The sequence below is a fragment of the Rhinopithecus bieti genome, unplaced genomic scaffold (assembly GCF_001698545.2).
Source record: "Rhinopithecus bieti isolate Rb0 unplaced genomic scaffold, ASM169854v2 scaffold_31531, whole genome shotgun sequence".
Taxonomy (NCBI): Eukaryota; Metazoa; Chordata; class Mammalia; order Primates; family Cercopithecidae; genus Rhinopithecus; species Rhinopithecus bieti.
Window position 1 is genome coordinate 438,298 of NW_016814088.1, and position 20,669 is coordinate 458,966.

General features: G+C 38.8%; 1 protein-coding gene across 2 annotated transcripts in view; it reads right to left on the bottom strand.

Moving 5' to 3' along the window:
- EFHC1 (EF-hand domain containing 1) overlaps positions 1-20,669 on the bottom strand; it is an 84,678-nt gene that overhangs the window by 46,967 nt on the left and 17,042 nt on the right. For both annotated transcript variants that reach the window (XM_017849603.1, XM_017849604.1), the window contains exons 3-4: positions 15,318-15,605; positions 788-937 (exon numbers count right to left, since the gene is read on the bottom strand). In XM_017849603.1, the coding sequence (XP_017705092.1) occupies positions 788-937; positions 15,318-15,605 (438 nt within the window). The remainder of the gene's footprint in view (positions 1-787; positions 938-15,317; positions 15,606-20,669) is intronic.

Consider the following 20,669-nt stretch of genomic DNA (forward strand, 5'->3'; position numbering starts at 1 on the left):
TAAAACCGGAGTAGAGGGGTCTTTTAGGGAGAGGACAAACCCTCATAAAGGTCCGTCCCGACTTTTTTTTTTTTTTTTTTTAGAGGGAGTTTTGCTCTTGCCCCCAGGCTGGGGGGCGGGGGCCGGGTCCTAACCCTCTTCAACCTCCGCCTCCCGGGTTCACGCCCTTCTCCTGCCTCAGCCTCCTGAGTAGCTGGGACCACAGGCGCCCGCCACCTCGCCCAGCTAATTTTTTGTATTTTTTAGTAGAGACGGGGTTTCGCCGTGTTAGCCAGGATGGTCTCGATCTCCTGACCTCGTGATCCGCCCGTCTCGGCCTCCCAAAGTGCTGGGATTACAGGCTTGAGCCACCGCGCCCGGCCGAAATTAAACATTTTAACATTAGAACCTACATATATGCATATTTTTGAAATTTCCCAATAATCGATTTATGGTTTCCCAAAGGAGTCTATGAAATTAGCTCATTTTAAGTGAAAAAATTGTCAATTGGAAACGTAATGTGGGAAGGAGATGTAGCTCAGGAATTGTTTTGAGATTTAAATGTTTGGTGGGATTCACAAAACAACTCCGCAACTCCACAATCTTCTTTGGATTTCCATATGAAATGCAGGCATTCCTGTACCTGTAACCCTCGATGAAAGCAGAAAGACAGTACTGTGTCCCAACAGTTCAATTATAGCTGTAATGTTTTAAAATAGTCACCAATACAGCTACCCAAACCTTTTGCCAATAAGTATAGGTCACATTTGGAAATAAGTAAGCCTACTGCAGTTCCTCTGTCACTTACCTGTTTGTCAAAGGTGAGAAATTGCTTGAGTTGATCAAAGTCTGATGGGGTGACATACTTACGAAGAGGCTGTTTTCGGAGTTCGGTGTAAGGATCAAGAGCCATCTTCTCTGGTGGATTTAATTCAATTCCTTGGCTTTCTAAAAATACCTAAATAATTGAAAGTTAACAATGATCATCTTTCTTAGAGCTTTTTAGAGTAAGTTATAAACTGATGATATAAAAATAAGTGTATGGGCCAGGCACTGTGGCTCAGGCCTACAATCTCAGCACTTTGGGAGGCTGAGGTAGGAGGACTCCTGAAACGCAGGAGTTCACAACCAGCCTGAGCAACATAGTGAGACCCTGTTTCTACAAAAAAATTTAAAAGTTAGACTGGTTTGATGGCATTTGCCTGCAGTCCAGGCTACTCAGGAGGCTGAAGTGAGTGTACCGCTTGAGCTCAGGAGGTCGAGGCTGCAATGAGCCATGATCATGACATTGCACTCCAGCCTGCATGACAGCAAGACCCTGCCTCAAAAAAACAAAAAAAGAAAGACAAAGTGTAATCATGATTTCTATGCCATTGCTCAAGTTAAACATTAGTTTGCTGCTTGAGCACATGTAAGCTGTATTAAGTTTCCAACTGGGCCAACTCCATAATGCAGATAATAATCAGGAGTTACTTGAAGTATCTTATATTGTTATATTGCTAGGTATTTGCTAAGCTAGTTGGGATGCACAATGGCAAAATAACTGTTTTCAAATATGAATTTAAATCAAATTTAGTTAAGTGCCTGTAACAGAGTAAGTCTTAGGATTGCTTACTTCCATATATCTGGAACCTAACCATGGTTTCAAACAATATGTAATTCCTATTAGGTCTGAAGGCAAGCTGCACAATGGCCAAGTTAGGCTGAAATCATATTCCCAATTTTCTAATTCACTTAAAACAAATACTGTATATGATTAAGTCCCTTCCCCTCACCAAAAAAGAAAAAAACAAAAGCATACCCACTGGTTATATTAGACCAGAAAACATTTTAGCAAAATAGGAAAGACAAACCAAGTGCTCAGATTTCACCAGACATTCCTGAAAGGGAAGTGAGAAAGCAAACAACTTGGAAAACATATTTCAGGATATCGTCCGCAAAAAACTCCTCAACCTCACCAGAGAAGCCAACAATCAAATTAAGGAAATACAAAGAATCCCTGCAAGATTCTACACAAGGAGATCATCCCCAAGCCACAGAATCATCAGATTTTCAAAGGTCAAAATGAAAGAAAGAATGTTAAAAGCAGCTACAGAGAAAGGGCAGGTCATGTACAAAGGGAACCCCATCAGGCTAACACTGGACTTCTCAGATGAAACCCTACAAGCCAGAAGAGATTGGGGGCCTATATTCAACATTGTTAAAGAAGAAAAATCTTCAACCAAGAATTTCATATCTAACCAAACTAAGTTTCTTAGCAAAGGAGAAATAAGATCCTTTTCAAATAAGCAAATACTGAGAGAGTTCATTACCACCAGACCCGCCTTACAAGAGATCTTAAAAGGAACACTAAATATGGAAAGAAAAGGCCATTACCAGCCAATACAAAACACACTGAAATACACAGACCAGTGACACTATAAAGCAACCACAAACATGCCAGCATAATAACCAGCTAATAATGTTATGCCCAGACCGTTTATTCCCCGAAGAAGACCGACCAGCCTCTGAGTCAGCAGTCTTAAAGGCAAGCGGCAAGGATCTTTAATGCAAGTTCGAATGGCCCTCCGTTCTACAACATACAAGAGGGCCCCGAACAATGTGGTGTGCTGCTTTTTATAAGCTCGAGGGTAAACAGGACTGTCGGTTACAGAGGGAACAAGGCATTTCTCTAGGTTACAGCATTACAATTGGTTTACATTTTAAGTATACTTTTAGCACGCTTCTTATTGGTTCCTGCGCTTTTCAAACGGTTGTAACCTTATCGAGGCTCGGGTGTGTTTTTCTTTCTAAAGTTTGAGATATATGGAGGAATTGTTTTGTGTCTGGCCCAGGAAGTGGAGGCATATGGGGGGGATGTGATGTTCGGCTCTAAGGCTGTGGATGTATGAGGAAATGTGTTCTTTCAATAACACAATGACAGGATCAAATCCACACATATCAATACTAAACTTAAATATAAATGGGCTAAAGGCCCCATTTAAAAGGCACAGAGGACAGGTATGGTGGCTTATGCCTGTAATCCCGTTACTTTGGAAGGCAGAGGTGGGTGGATCACTTGAGGTCAGGAGTTTAGGACCAGCCTGGCCAACATGGTGAAACCCTGTCTCTGCTAAAAAATACAAAAATTAGCCAGGCATGGTGGTACACACCTGTAATCCCAACTACTAGGGAGGCTGAGGCAGGAGAATCACTTGAACCCATGAGGCAGAGTTTGCAGTAAGCTGAGATCACACCACTGCATGCCAGCCTGGGTGACAAAGTGAGATTCTGTCTCAAAAAAAAAAAAAAAAAAAAAAAAAAAAAAAACTAAACAAAACAAAAAACTGAAAACAAAACACAGAATAACAAGCTGGATAAAAAAGGAAGACCCAATGGTATGCTGTCTTCAAGAGACCTATCTCACACCCAAAGGCTCAAAATAAAGGGATAGAGGAAAATCTACCAAGTAGATGGAAAATAGAAAAAAACAGGGGTTGTGGTCCTAATTTCAGACAAAATAGACTTTAAACCAACAAAGATCAAAAAAGACAAAGAAGGGCATTGTATAATGGTAAAGGATCCAACTCAACAACAAAAAAACCCTAACTATGCTAAATACATATGCACCCAACATAGGAACACCCAGATTCAAAAAACAAGTTCCTGGAGATCTAAAACGAGACTTAAACTCCCACACAACAGCAGTAGGAGACTTTAACACTTCCCTGACAGTATCAAACAGATCATTGAGGCAGAAAATTAACAAAGATATTCAGGACCTAACTCAACATCAGACCAAATGAATCTGACCGACCTCTACAGAACTTTCCACCCAAAAACAACAGAGTATACATTATTCTCATCAGCACATGGCACATATTCTAAAATCAACCACATAATCAAACATAAAACAATTATCAGGAAATGCAAAAGAATCAAAATCATAGCAAACACACTCCCAGATGACAGCATAATAAAAATAGAAGTCAAAACTTAAAAAAAAAAAAAAAAAAAAAAAAAAAAAAAAAAAAAAAAAAAAAAAAAAAAAACACTCAAAACCATGCAATTACATGGACATTAAACCATCTGCTCCTGAATGACTTTTACAACAAAGAGGATGTTACCACTGACCTCACAGAAACATAAGCAACCATCAGAGAATATAATGAACACCTGTATGCACAACTAGAAAACCTAGAAGAGATGGATAAACTCCTACCACATACACCCTCCCAAGACTGAACTAGGAAGAAACTGATTCCCTGAACAGACCAATAACAAGCTCTGAAATTTAATCAGTAATCAATAGCCTATAAACCAAAAAAGACCCAGAGCCAGATGGATTCACAGTTGAATTCTATCAGATATACAAAAAAGAGCTGGTACTATTCTTTTTTTTTTTTTTGAGATGGAGTCTTGCTCTGTCGCCCAGATTGGAGTGCAGTCGCGCTATCTCGGCTCGCTGCAAGTTCCGCCTCCCAGGTTCATGCCATTCTCCTGCCTCAGCCCCCTGAGTAGCTGGGACTACAGGCGCCTGCCACCACGCCTGGCTAACTTTTTGTAATTTTAGTAGAGATGGAGTTTCACCATGTTAGCCAGGATGGTCTCGATCTCCTGACCTCATGATCCACCCACCTCGGCCTTCCAAAGTGCTGGGATCACAGGCGTGAGCCACCGTGCCTGGCCAAAAGCTGGTACTATTCTTACAGAAAATATTCCAAAAAGTTGAGGAGGAAGGATTCCTCTCTAACTCATTCTATGAGGCCAGCATCATTCTGATACCAAAACCTGGCAGAAACACAACAGAAAAAGAAAACTTCAGGCCAATATATTTGATGAAAATCGATGCAAATATACTCAACAAAATATTTGCAAACTGAATCCAGAAGCACATCAAAAAGGTAATCCACCACAATCAAGTAGGCTTCATTCCCAGGATGCAAAGTTGGTTCAACATACACAAATCAATAAATGTGATTCATCACATAAACAAAACTGGAGACAAAAACCACATGATTATCTCAATTGCTATAGAAAAGACTTTGGATAAAATTCAGTATCCCTTAATGAGAAAAACTCTCAATAAACTAAGTAGGAGAGGTTCCAAGATGGCCGAATAGGAACAGCTCCAGTGTGAAGCTCCCAGTGTGAGTGACGCAGAAGACGGGTGATTTCTGCATTTCCAACTGAGGTACTGGGTTCATCTCACTGGGGCTTGTCAGACAGGGGGTGCAGACCACAGAGCAGGGCAGGGCATTGCCTCACCTGGGAAGTTCAAGGGGTCGGGGAATTCCCTTTCCCAGCAAAGGGAAGCTGTGACAGACAGTATCTGGAAAATCAGACACTCCCACCCTAATACTGTGCTTTTCCAATGGCCTTAGCAAACGGTACACCAGGAGATTATATCCTGTGCCTGGCTCGGAGGGTCCCACGTCCACTGAGCCTCTCTCACTGTTAGCAAAGCAGTCTGAGATCAAACTGCAAGGTGGCAGCAAGGCTGGGGGAGGGGCGTCCACCATTGCTGAGGCTTGAATAGGTAAACAAAGCAGCCAAACTGGGTGGAACCTACTGCAGCTCAAGGAGGCCTGCCTGCCTCTGACTCCACCTCTGGGGGCAGGGCATAGCTGAACAAAAGAGAGCAGAAACTTCTGCAGACTTAAACATCCCTGTCTGACAGCTTTAAAGAGAGTAGTGGTTCTCCCAGCATGGAGTTTGAGATCTGAGAACAGACAGACTGCCTCCTCAAGTGGGTCCCTGACCCCTGAGTAGCCTAACTGGGAGACACCTACCAGTAGGGGCCAACTGACACCTCATACAGCCGGGTGCCCCTCTGAGACAAAGCTTCCAGAGGAAGGATCAGGCAGCAATATCTGCCATTCTGCAATATTTGCTGTTCTACAGCCTCCGCTGCTGATACGCAGGCAAACAGGATCTGGAGTGGACCTCCAGCAAACTCCAACAGACTTGCAGCTGAGGGTCCTGACTGTTAGAAGGAAAACTAACAAACAGAAAGGACATCTACACCAAAACCCCACCTGTACGTCATCATCATCAAAGACCAAAGGTAGATAAAACCACAAAGATAGGGAGAAACCAGAGCAGAAAAGCTGAAAATTCTAAAAATCAGAGCGCCTCTTTGCAAAGAAGCTAAAACCTTGAAAAAAGATTAGATGAATGGCTAACTAGAATAAACAGTGCAGAGAAGTCCTTAAATGACCTGATAGAGCTAAAAACCATGGTACGAGAACTATGTGATGCACGCACAAGCTTCAGTAGCCAATTTGAGCATGGGGAAGAAAGTGTATCAGTGACTGAAGATCAAATGAATGAAATGAAGTGAGAAGAGAAGTTTAGAGAAAAAAAGAGTAAAAAGAAACAAACCCTCCAAGAAATATGGAATTAGGTGAAAAGACCAAATCTACATCTGATTGGTGTACCTGAAAGTGACAGGGAGAATGGAACCAAGTTGGAAAACACTCCTCAGGATATTATCCAGGAGAACTTAGTGAGGTAGGCCAACATTCAAATTCAGGAAATACAAAGAACGCCACAAAGATACTCCTTGAGGAGAGCAACTCTAAGACACATAATTGTCAGATTCACCAAAGATGAAATGAAGGAAAAAAATGTTAAGGGCAGCCACAGAGAAAGGTTGGGTTACCCACAAAGGGAAGCCCATCAGACCAACAGCAGATCTCTCAGCAGAAACTCTACAAGCCGGAAGAGAGTGGGGGCCAGTATTCAAGATTCTTAAAGAAAATAATTATCAACCCAGAATTTCATTTCCAGCCAAACTAGGCTTCATAAGTGAGGGAGAAATAAAATCCTTTACACGCAAACAAATACTGAGAGATTTTGTCACCACCAGGCCTGCCCTACAAGAGCTCCTGAAGGAAGCACTAAACGTGGAAAGGAAAAACCAGTACCACCTACTGCAAAAACATGCCAAATTGTAAAAACCCTCAATGCTAGGAAGAAACTGCATCAACCAGCGAGTAAAATAACCAGCTAACATCATAATGACAGGATCAAATTCACACATAACAATATTAACCTTAAATGTAAATGGGCTAAATGCTCCAATTAAAAGACACAGACTGGCAAATTGGATAAAGACTTAAGACCCATCACTGTGTTGTATTCAGGAGACCCATCTCATGTGCAGAGACACACACAGGCTCAAAATAAAGGGATGGAGGAAGATCTACCAAGCAAATGGAAAACAAAAAAAAAAAAAGCAGGGGTTGCAATCCTAGTCTCTGATAAAATAGACTTTAAACCATCAAAGATCAAAAGAGACAAAGAAGGCCATTACATAATGGTAAAGGGATCAATTCAACAGGAAGAGCTAACTATCCTAAATATATATGCACCCAATACAGGAGCACCCAGATTCATAAAGCAAGTCCTTAGAGACTTAAGTTGTCCCATATTTTTAAAATAAACTTTCCAAATTGGATAGAAATCTAGGTCCAAAAAGAGCATAATGGTTCCTTTAGAGTGGACCACAGATAGAATACAAGTTGGAAATAACTTGCAGTTAGATGAGAGTGTCATAAAAATAATATGATAGAATTAATTTAGCTTATATCAGCATCTCTGGCCGACCCTGCTTACAGGGTGCCCAGGGCTGAAATAAGAACTGTTTATTTGCTGGGGTTTTGGCAGACATTCATGGCAGTGCTCATGTGGACCTTAAAGAGTACATTATTTTTATTTCCTTTCTCATTTTCTTAAGCAGTAGCTTTTGCTTTATGCCTAATTAGGAGATAATAATCAGATTCAGAATTTTTTTCTTAGTTTTTAATATATTTTGAACCTTGCATAGGCCCCATAAACTAGTTATATACATTTAACTTTCAGTTTTAATTCCTTAGTCTTAAGAAAAACAGCAATGTATTTTAAAATATACTTCATTTTTCAGAGTAGATTTAGGTTCAAAGCAAAAATGAGCAGAAGGTACTGAAATTTCTATACACCCACTGCCCCCATGCATGTATAACCTCCCCCATTATCAACACTCCCCACCAGAGCGGTACATTTTTTTACAATAATGAGCCTACATTTGACACATCATTATCATCCAATGTTCATAGCTTGCAGTAAGGTTCACTGTTGGTGTTGTACATTCTATGGGTTTGAATGAATGTATAATGACATATATCTATCACTATACATTCACTAATCATACAGAATATTTTTACTGTTGTAAAAATTCTCTGTGATTAGCCTATTCATCCTTCTCTCTGTGTCCCAATAATAAGGCTTAAATCTAACAAAATATGTACAGCCCCAGGCAACCACTGATCTTTTTACTGCTGCCATAGGTTTGCCTTTTCTAGAATTACAGTTGGAATCATACAGTATATAGGCTATTCAGATTCACTTCTTTCCCTCAGTAATATGCATTTAAGGTTCCTGCGTGTCTTTTCCTAGCTTGATAGCTCATCCTTTTTAGCGTTGAATAATATTCTATTGTCTGGATGTACTATAGTTTATTCACCTACTGGAGGATCTTTTGGTTGCTTTCAAGTTTTAGCAAGTATGAATAAAGCTGCTCTAAACATCTGTGTGCAGGTTTTGTGTTCACATAAGTTTTCAACACCTTTGGGTAAGTACCAAATAGTGTGATTTCTACATTTCATGGTAAGTGTGTGTTTGTCTTGTGAAAGACTGCCAACATTTCTTCCGAAGTGGCTAGATGATTTTACATTGCCACTAACAATGAATGAGAGTTTCTATTGCTCTACATCCTGGCCAGCATTTGTTGTCAGTGTTCTGAACTTTGGTCATTCTAATAGGTGTGTAATAGTATCTCATTGTTTTAATTTGCATTTCACTGATGACAAGTGATGTGGGGCATCTTTTCACATGATTAATTGCCATCTGCAAGTCTTCTTTGGTTAGATGTCTGTTAAAGCCTTCAACTTATTTTTTGTACTAGAGTTGTTTATGTTATATAAAATTTTTAGTTTTTTTGAATACATAATAGTTTATGGGGTACATGTGCTATTTTGATATAAAGGAAGGAAATATACATTGTATAATAATCAAATCACAGTAACTGGGGAGTCCATCACAAGCATTTATTACTTTTTTGTGTTATGAACATTTTAATCCTACTGTTTTTGTTAACTATCACTCTCACTAAACATCAAGAGAAATTTTACTCTGAAAATCCAAATTAATGTCAAGGCCATTAAGGCCCCAAGGAAAATTTAATTTAACTTATAAAGAAGATATCAGAAATATCTCAAGAAATTACTGGGACAAAGCTAGACAAGTTCATGACTAATAAACAAGATACAGTCAAAACGTAAAAAGCAATGCTTGAAGTTTCCTTGACAATATTGTTAACCTCAAGTTGTTGAAACTGCCTGTATCCTTGCTGGATATGATTTTATCAACTAAAGGATTAAATGGTTTTTTTGTGGAGATGTTGGGTAAGAAAAATGAGACAGATACATGTGCCATATGGCTGTAGGTAGCAAGATATTTTAGAACACATCAGACAAATATATACTCATCCATGCTTCGCGGTACAAGCCTATACCGTGGATTAAATAACTATGGTCTCCAAGTTCAGTTGCTTTATTATTATCATATTCTACAAACCTACTTTAAGGGATATTCTATTGATTCAATCATCATTTATGTACTTACTTAAAATATTTCTTATTTCTTATGTGGTAAGCACTACTATAGGTACTATGGATTTAGTAGTTGAAAACCATGGTCTCAAGCTTTTAAAGCTTACAGTCTATGGAAGATAGACCCACCAACACACATTAAATAATGTGTGATGAGTACTATTAGAAGAGAAATGTAGAAGATATGATAACATATAGCTGAAGGAAACCTCACTAGAGAAATACATAATATTAGATGATACATATAAGAAAAACTTGCAAAGAACCAGTCATTTTACTATGTATGACGAATAAAGTTGTCTGGTAAACACATTAAAACAGTTAAGACAGAAGTAGCAAAGTTAGTAAATGCATGTATGTTTGGTGACCTCTAAAAAGTTAAGAAGGTCTTAGGCTAAGATGAGGTTGGGAAATTAACTTGGGAAATATGCTTAATGATACAAATTCCAAGCTAATGATTATGAACTTCAATTTACATGCCCTGTTAATGTTATGGCTACGCCAAGGAGAACTTAAAATAGCAGGACAGGGAATATGGCACATCTTCTTATAGCATGAATCTTACTAGAAGATATGGAAAAATTAGCAGAAGACACATTGTGGAATAGGAGCATGATATTGATGTGACTTGTAAAGGAAAATAAATTAGGCTGATAAATTTTCAATTGCTGGTAGCAATGTTATAATTCAACTTTATTCAGCACAATCATTATGGAACTGAAGGGATAGATATTTGGTCATTTACGGGCATGGAGCCATTGACAAGTTTAGCTAAGCAATGTCATGCTCATGGTCCCTAGCAAGACATCAGTTGATGGGCATAAACCGAGTATAGCAATTTATCTTGAGAACATTTTTAATTTGTTACATATTTATTTTGTAACTAAGAAATTAGTTGGTGTGAGATGGTATCTCACTGTGGTTTTGATTTGCATTTCTTTGATGGTCAGTGATGATGAGCATTTTTTCATGTGTCTGTTGGCTGCATAAATGTCTTTTGAGAAGTGTCAGAATGGCGATCATTAAAAAGTCAGGAAACAACAGATGCTGGAGAGGATGTGGAGAAATAGGAACACTTTTACACTGTTGGTGGGACTGTAAACTAGTTCAACCATTGTGGAAAACAGTGTGGTGATTCCTCAAGGATCTAGAACTAGAAATACCATTTGACCCAAGCAATCCCATTACTGGGTATACACCCAAAGGATTATAAGTCATGCTGCTATAAAGACACATGCACACGTATGTTTAGTGCGGCACTATTCACAATAGCAAAGACTTGGAACCAACTCAAACTACAAGCTTAATGTGGGCAAAAATTATTTATTTGTTTATTCCTACTTATCCAGAGTCTGAAACAATAATTAGCACAGCGATAATGTCCACAAAATGTAAATGAGTGAAATAATGATTCCTTTTGGTTAACACTTTTAGGAAGAAAGGGATAGTTGTTAAAGGTATACTACAAAGATACACTGGATAGACTGGATTATATGATAGACTGGATTAAACAAATGTGACACATATACACCAATGATATGTGACAGACATATCAACGATATGGTAGACTGGATTAAGAAATGATAGACTGAATTAAGAAAATGTGACACATATTCACCATGGGATACTATGCAGCCATAAAAAAGGATGAGATCATGTCCTTTGTAGGGACATGAATGAAGCTGGAAACCATCATTCTGAGCAAACTATCGCAAGGATAGAAAACCAAATACCGCATGTTCTCACTCATAGGTGGGAACTGAACAATGAGAACACTTGGACACAGGAAGGGGAACATCACACACCAGTGCCTGTCGTGGGGTGAGGGGAGCAGGGAGGGAGAGCATTAGGAGATATTCCTAATGTAAATGACAAGTTAACGGGTGCAGCACACCAACATGGCACATGTATACATATGTAATAAACCTGCATGTTGTGCACATGTACCCTAGAACTTAAAAGTATAATAATAAATAAATACATAAATAAGTAAATACATAAATAGGTATTAAAGGAACACACTTCAAAATAAAAAGAGCCATCTATGAAAAACCCACAGCCAACATGATATTGAACAGGGAAAAGCTGGAAGCATTCCTCTTGCAAACTGACGCAAGAAAAGGATGCCCTCTCTCACAACTTCTATCCAACACAGTACTGGAAGTCTTGGCCAGAACAATCAGGCAAGAGAAAGAAATGAAGGACATCCAAGTAGGAAGAGAGAAAGTCAAACTATCACTGTTTGGAGACAACATGATTCTATATCTAGAAAACTCCATAGCCTCATCCCAAAACTCCTTAAGGTAATAAACAATTTCAGCAAAATTTTAGGATACAAAATCAACATACAAAAATCACTAGCATTCCTATACACCAACAACAGCCAAGCTGAGAGCAAAATCAGGAACACAATCCCATTTACAACTGTCACAAAAAGAATAAAATACCTAGGAATGCAGCTAACCATGGAGGTGAAAGATCTCTACAATGAGAATTACAAAACACTGCTTAAGGAAATCAGATGACATGAGCAAATGAAAACACATTACATGCTCATGGATACGAAGAATCAGTGTCTTTAAAGTCACCATATTGCCCAAAGCAATGTACAGATTCAATGCTATTCCTTTCAAATTGCCAATGACACTCTTCACAGAACTAGGAAAAAAATACTTCAAAATGCAGTGGTATCCAAAAAGAGCCTGAATAGTCAAGGCAATTCTAAGCAAAAGAACAAATCTGGAGGCATCACGTTACCTGCCTTCAAACTACACTACAGGGCTACAGTAACCAAAACAGTATGGTACTCGTACAAAAACAGACACACAGACCAATAGAACAGAACAGGGAGCTCAGAAATAAGGCTGCACACCTATAATTATCTGATCTTCAACAAAGTTGACAAAAACAAGCAACGGAAAAAGGTGCTGGGATAACCTGCTAGCCATATGCAGAAGATTGAAACTGGACTCCTTTCTTACGCCAGATATAAAAATCAACTCAAGATAGATTAAAGACTTAAATGTAAAACCAAAGACTATAAACACCCTGGAAGACAACTACAGCAACACCATTCTAAATATAGGAATGGGCAAAGATTTCATGACCAAAAGCAATCACAACAAAAGAAAAATTGACAAATGGCATCTAATTAAACGTAAGAGTTTCTGCAGAGCAAAAGAAAGCATCAACAGAGTAAAAGGACAGTCTAAAGAATGGGAAATAAATATTTGCAAACTATGCATCTGACAAAGGTCCAATATGCACCATCTATAAGAAACTTTAATTTACAAGAAAAAAAGCAAAGAACCCTATTAAAAAGTGGGCAAAGGACATAAACAGACACTTCTCAAAAGAAGACATACACAAGGCCAATAAACACATGAAAAAAAAAAGCTCAATATCACTGATCATTAGAGAAATGCAAATCAAAACCACAATGAAATACCATCTCACACCAGTCAGAATGGTTATTATTAAAAAGTCAAAAAATAACAGGTGCTGTCAAGGTCGTGGAGAAAAAGAAATGTTTATACACTGTTGATGAGAGTATAAATTAGTTCAACCATTGTAGAAAGCAGTGTGGTGATTCCTAAAAGACCTGAAAACAGAACTAACTACCATTTGACCTAGGAATCTCATTATTGAGTATATACCCAAAGGAACATAAATCATTCTGCCATAAAGACATAGCCACAAGTATGTTCATTGCAGCACTATTCACAATAGCAAAGACATGGAATCAACCTGAATGCCCATCAGTGGTAAACTGGAAAAAGAAAATGTGATACATATACGCATACATATCCATATCCATATCCATACCCATATCCATATCCATATCCACATACACATACATATACATGAAGGTGCCACACTTTTTGCATTTTTGTTTTTCGTTGGTGGTTTTGCTGTTTAAAGGGTCCCAATGCCTAGCACTGAAGTGCTATTTAGTGTTCCTAAGCCCAAGAAGGCTGTTAACACACCTCATAGAGAAAATGCATGTCTTAGATAAGCTTTGTTCAGACATGAGTTACAGTGCTGTTGGGTGTGAGTTTAATGTTAATGAATCAACCGTATATATTAAATAAGGTGTCTTTAAACAGAAACACATATAAATCAAACTTACGTATTGGTCAGTTGACAAAAATGTGGCCAGAGATTGGTGGGAACCCAACCCTGTATTTCCTCTAAGACCAGTGGTTCAGTATTCACTAATTCAGTATTTGTGGTGACTTTATAGTCATAATTACTGTGAATAATGAGAACTGACTATAAATAGATCAACTGTTCAGTGATTAATTTGCAAATGTTCAAATTGCCCATAAAACACAACTGTAAAATAATTGTTATGAAAACACAACAGCAAAAATAATTGTTAATGCCTTTATGTTTAAATAACATTTTACAATTTCTCACTGTTGGTACAATTGTGAAACTGCCTATGATATATAAGACCTCAGACACCTAAAAAACAAAGAGATAAAAATATGTTGGAATGGGAGAATATCTCAAAGATGGTCTAGCACCTCTACTTTTGAAGCTATTTTTCTCTAATGTTTTGGAATGGCACTGATGCCATGGCTCCTTTCCTTACTTCCTTCAGGCCTCTATTCATGTGTCATCTTATCACTGAGGCATTCTCTGATCCACCTTTATAAAGAGCCCCTCAACTTCCATTCCCTTTACTCAGCTTTACTTTTCTCCATTGCTCTTATCATCATCTGACATATAATCAGTCTATTTATTTGCTATTGTTTATCTCCTCCAACAAGATTGGAACCTCTATAGAGGCAAGTCCTTACATCTGGCACCTAGAACACTGCCTGGAACAAAGCAGGCATGCAAATAAATATTTGTTAAATAAACTAAATGAGAACAATAATGGATTCATAGAAGCTCACTGCATGTAAAAATTAGTCAAATATGGCACTAGGTATCCTGGAATAAGGACATAAAATACTTCAGAAACTATATCTTTGCTGCTAGAAATATTTTTTTAACTAAGACAAATTGGAATTGACTTCCTAATTCCTACACTTTGTAGTAAAGAAAGGCCATCTATAGCCTCTACTAGTAGCCTCATGCATATAACTTAAGAAGGGTTTTCCTTTGGGATTAAAAACCGCTAAAAATCCAAACTGTATTGAAGTATTAAAGAAGTAGAGGACTTGTTGTTACATATAGATAGATTTTTTTCATTTAAAAATGGTTTTATTTCAGAAATTCTTTAGATGGTAGGTAACGTCTTTCCTAGAATATTGGCAAGTATCATTTACCAAAAATATATGAGCTACACAAAAAGTTTTAGGCTCATATCTGCTAATAGAAGTAGTGCTATTTTCGTAAGCTCACACTTAAGATAAAACGTTTAATCCCTCTTCCATACTTCCATCCCAGCAGGGGTGCTATTCCCCTACTCTCTATTTGAACTGCCATTTTAACCTGGTTTCTTACCAAACGATTCATCTATGATGAGAGTTTGATTTTGAGTGAATAAGTATCAATATCATTCTGAAAAAATTATGTTACTACTAGTGTTGGCACATATTAGCACATACACACATGCAAATACCTAGCCAACCATAATAATTCACGCAGGACAGATTACCAACGTCCTCCCCTTACCCTAATAAATGAAATGTATCCTTCTATAAATTAGAATGATGCCTCAGACCCCACAACTGTCAAAAATATATGCTATACCTGTGTGAATTGGTCACAGTCAACAACGCGGAAAGTTTTGCCATAAATTGTGATGTTTATTCCTCGATTTAGGTCTTTCCAATGGTAATGGTCACCCCGGTCATTCTTGGCTAGCCGCTGGCGTTTTATTAACTTGCCTTGAGGGATTCCAGAATTTTCTACAACAGGCTCTATGACAGACATGCTGTCATCTTCTAGATAATAGTAAATGTTCACTTGACGGATCCTATACTGTTCCTCAGTTGACATAGGAACATCTTCTTGGAAATAGGCATCGAATTTCAATACCTGTAACATGCAAGGAAAGGAGAAATGGTGTACTATTAGCTTGTCATAGTCATCTGAAAAATATCAAGTACCCTCCTGAAAACAGAACCACACAGGGAGATTTTAACACTCATCACTCCTATCCTGTAAATCTTGATACTCTAAAACTACAGACACTGCAAATTATAGTCCATGGGACAAATCTAACCTGCCACCTGTTTTTTTATGACCTGCAAGCTAAGAATGGGTTTTATATATTTAAATGGTTTAAAAAATTTTAAAAAAAATTTCATAACACATGGAAATTATACAAATTTAAATTTTCAATCCACAAATAACTATGTAAATAATTTATGCCTTTTTGTTAACAGCTGCTCTCCCATTACAAGGGAAGAGTTGAACAGTTGTGACAGAGATAGACAGACTAAATTGTGTCCCCCTCATCCCCAAAATTCATATGTTGAACCCCTAACCCTCAATGTGACTATATTTGGAGACAGGATAATTAAGGTTAAACGAGATCTCAAGGATAGGGGTATGCCACCTTTAAGTGTAATCCCATAGAACTGGTGGCCTTAGAAGAGAAGAAAAGAAAGAGAGTTACGTCCCTCTCCTAACTCCCACATGTACACACCAAGGTAAGGCCACATGAAGACATAGCAAGAAGACCGCTGTATGCAAGCCAGGAAGAGAGCCCTCACCAGAATTCAAACCAGCTGGCACCTTGATCTTGGACTTCCAACCTCCAGAACTGTGAGAAAATAAATTCTATTATTTAAGCCACTCAATCTGTGGTATTTTGTTGTGGCAGACTATGCAGACTAAAACTACTGCAATGGCCAAAATATATGCTCTCTGCCCTTTTACAGAAAAGGTTTGCTGATATCTGCTTTAAATATTCACAATGTGTATAAACTATTTATTGCATACGTTCCTTGGTGAGAATATATCTCAAAGGACTTAACTCTACTAGCTTCACCTCCATGTCAAAAGTCCCTCCCAGAACTTCTGGGAAGAGTAAAAAAATCTTGGACAAGATTGTGATTTTTGGTTTCAAACTGAAAATGAGGGTTAATTGCACTTCTTTAGAAGTGTAGTCCTTTGTAAATGTATATTAATTACATTCATTATTATAGACTTTATATGAATGACTTTCATATCATCAATCCACTATAGAATCTTTGCAGGGTGTGTACATACCCTCATCATCAATCCACTATAGAATCTCTAAAAGGTGTGTGTAAATACCCTCATTGTGCTCAGAAACACATATATTACATCAAGCAAACCATTGGTCCTCTGGGGAGCATCATCATCAATGTGAAGTCAAAATGGTATCAATATATAGATTACACATTTAAAAAACATAAAACATGCCAGGCGCGGTGGCTCACGCCTGTAATTCCAGCACTCTGGGAGGCTGAGGCAGGCAGATCACCTGAGTTAAAGAGTTCGAGACCAGCCTGGTCAACATGATGAAACGCCGTCTGCACGAAAAATACAAAAATTAGCCAGGCATGGTTGTGGGCGTCTGTAATTCCAGCTACTCAGGAGGCTATGGTAGGAGAATCACTTGAACCCAGGAGGTGGAGGCTGCAGTGAGCTGAGTTAGCGCCACCGCACTCCAGCATGGGTGACAGAGTGAGACTCCATCTCAAAAAAATAAAAAATAAAAACATAAAACAATATTATAAAAAGCATATATTGACATGCTTTGGGATTTTAAAATTTCTGTTATTTTGTCTCTGTTTTTAATGTGTCTTTTCAAGGAGAGACAGTATTAGAATGGGATTCTAAGCAGGCAAGACAGTTTACCCAAGCCTCTACTAGAATAAGAGGAACAAATCAAGAAGATCCTAAATGAAACACAAATATGGCTTGATAAATGGAAAGATGAAATAATTCTATACATGGGCACTGTTACTAAAAAAAAAAAAAAAAAAGGTAAAAAAACTACTGTGGAAAACAAGTAAAACCAAAAGAGAACTGGCAATTGCATAGAAGAAATATGAATACAATGAAGGCCTTGTATACAACAGGAAAAAAATTCCCATTAATCATTTATTGACTTCAAATGCTATGTGATTTATTTTATTTTTTTTTGGATTTTGAAATTTTCTTATGTCTAAAAGATGTGATCATTGTCTTTTGACAGAAACAAGGTGGACCTTGTAAAATACCAGTTTTAAATTCAAATTAAAGACTTTCATTTGTCAAAACAAAACAAAACAAAACAAAAGATAAAATGGATAAGTGCAGTGGAATGTTTGAAGGAGAAAAATAACACAGTAAAAACAAAGGACAGATAATGTTGAAGTAATATTTTAGATCGACTGCAAAGAACTGAAAGTGGGGACATGATCACAGTAATTCATACATAAAATGGCCTGTATCTGAGCCATATATTTATAAATACATAAAACATTTAAGCTGAACCGATCAGCTAGTCGAACCCCACTTATTTTATATAAGGAGGAAACTGAGACCCAGGGTAGTAAGGTGGCTTGCCTGAGGCCATGTAAGGGGTTAGGGCCAGAGCTGGAACTAAAATTCAGACTATTAACTCACAACCCAATATTCTCTCCACATATCTTGCTACTTCTCAGATAGCAGATGCTATAGTGGTTCCAAGAAGGAATCTGTGTGAGCTAAAGTGGTCAGAGAAAGCTTAACTAGGAGGAAACAGGAGACGTATTAGACTTGAAGAGTGGGCAGATTTTAGATCAGCAGAGGATACAAGGGGGGTTTGTAAGCAGTGGCAATAACAGAAGCAGAGGAAGGAAACCCAGCAGCAGTATGCAGACTATGATGGAGGAGGAAGTACCAGGCATGGCAATCAGATTGAAAGCCCCTTGAACAGTCCAGGTCTGCAGTAATTAATTAGCAGCAATGGAAAAGCAGAAGTCTGACTGGATTGATAGGAAGTGGGAAGATGGAAGCAGATGAGGTATTAAGGAAAACCCAGTGCTGGCGATATAGTGGTGATCCCATAGAAATGTAAACATAAGAAGATAATTTGGGTATGGCAGATGGTGAGTTTGATTTTAGACTTACTGAATTTAAATGACAGCACAAGTTGTATACTGCGGGGGTAATTTATACTGCAGGACTGGGTTTAGAGGAAGAAGTAAATATTACAGAACATTCAAGGATAATACAAACATTTTTGGCCAAGCAACTGAAAGAATAGAATTACTATCAAATTGATATGAAGAAGATTGCTGCAGAACAGATTTTGGGGGTAAGAAGACAAAATTGGGAGTTCAGTTTTAGATAGGCTTAATTTGAGATATTTATTAGACATTCAAGAGGAGATGTCAAATAGGCATTTATGTATATATATGTTTAGAGGACAACTTATCATCATAAAGAGGAGATTTCAAGCCATGAACCTGGGCAACTCACCAAAGGAGTGAGAAGAGAATCACAGAGAAGATAACCAAAGATCGAGTCTGTGGCCACAGCCAAGTTGTCAAACCATCTGTTTTCTAAGACTGGTGGGCATGAAAATGCCTATGGCCACAGGAAGTTGGCCTCAGAATGGGAGGCAAGGAGATATATAAATATATCTGTATCAAGGAGATATAGATACATCTATATATCAAGGAGATATTGATATATATAATCTCTTTGATATCTATATCTCCTTGATATCTATATCTATATATCTCCTTGATATATATACATATCTCCTTGATATATATATATAATATATATCTCCTTGATACATATCTCTCTCCTTGATATATATATATGTGTGTGTGTGTGTGTGTGTGTGTAAGGTCTCAGGTAAAGAATATGCTAACCGAAAAGAATTACTTAATTGATTGTTAATTTTTAAAAGGCACTTATCTATTTATTAAGAACAGAATTAAGAGTTCTGTGCTCCTCCCACAAAGAATGACTGGGGGAGAAGAGTTAACGAAGAAAAGCTCTTTGGAAAGTTTCCCTGGAATCATGGCAGATGGAAGGAAGGACTAGATTGCAGCTCCCACTCAGACAGGCAGAGCAGCGTGTGAAGGCTCACACTGTGAACTTTTGCTCCAGGATGACTGCAGGAGTAAATTAGGAAAGCGGAGAGAATCCACAGACCCTCTGAAGGAAGCAGATTGCTCCTACAGGACCCAGGAGACACCCCAAATACTGTGAGTGCCCAAACCATGGAAGTGGGAAAAGGAGATCAACTGCCCCCAAACACACACCCCCACTGAGGAACCTGAAGGTCTAGATTACAGAAGATTCTGACCTTACCTGGAACTGGGTCAATTCAGAGAGCCCAGTGAAATACAGCGGTAGAGGAAGCAGCGGGAAAAGTCTTGTGGTCTCGCTGGGGTCCCCTACCAAGCCATTTCTGCCTTGCTTCACAGGGGTACTGGGGCACGGCAGCCAGAGGCACTGGGAAAAGGCCACAGGAAGAAGGGAACCTCCAGCTGAACTCTGCAACAATTTGAACCAATCAAGAAATCTCCTGGCCAGAACTCGGGAGAGGGTGTGAATCCAGTGTGCGGATTCCACAGGTGGGGGAAGAAGGAAAGCCCCACTTGCTTTCAAAGCCGGGAGGCAGGTAGCCTGGGGCAAGTTCTCAGCCCTGCTCACCCACTGCCTGGAAACAGACTTGGTGCTGTTGGAGAGGGGCGGGACAGTGGGAGTGAGACTGGACCTTTGGGTTGCATGGGGGCTGGGTGAGGCCTGTGACTGCTGGCTTTCCCCTACTTCCCTGACAACCTGAAGTACACAGTAGAGGCAGCCATAATCTTCCTAGGAACATAACTCCACTGACCTCAGACCCTCACCCCCAGCCCCCACAGCAGCCGCAACAAGACCTGCCCAAGGAGAGTCTGAGCTCAAGCACATCTTGCCCTGCCCCAACTTAATGGTCCTTCCCTACCCACCCTGGTAACTGAAGACAAAGGGCATACACTCTTGGGAGTTCTAGGGGCCCACCCACTGCCTGCTCCCCCGCATACTACCACAGCTAATGCTATCTTGAAAACACTACCTCCTGGCAGGAGACCAACCAAAACAAAAATAGTACGTTAAACAACCAAGGCTAAGGACCCTCACAGAGTCCGCTTCACCCCCCTG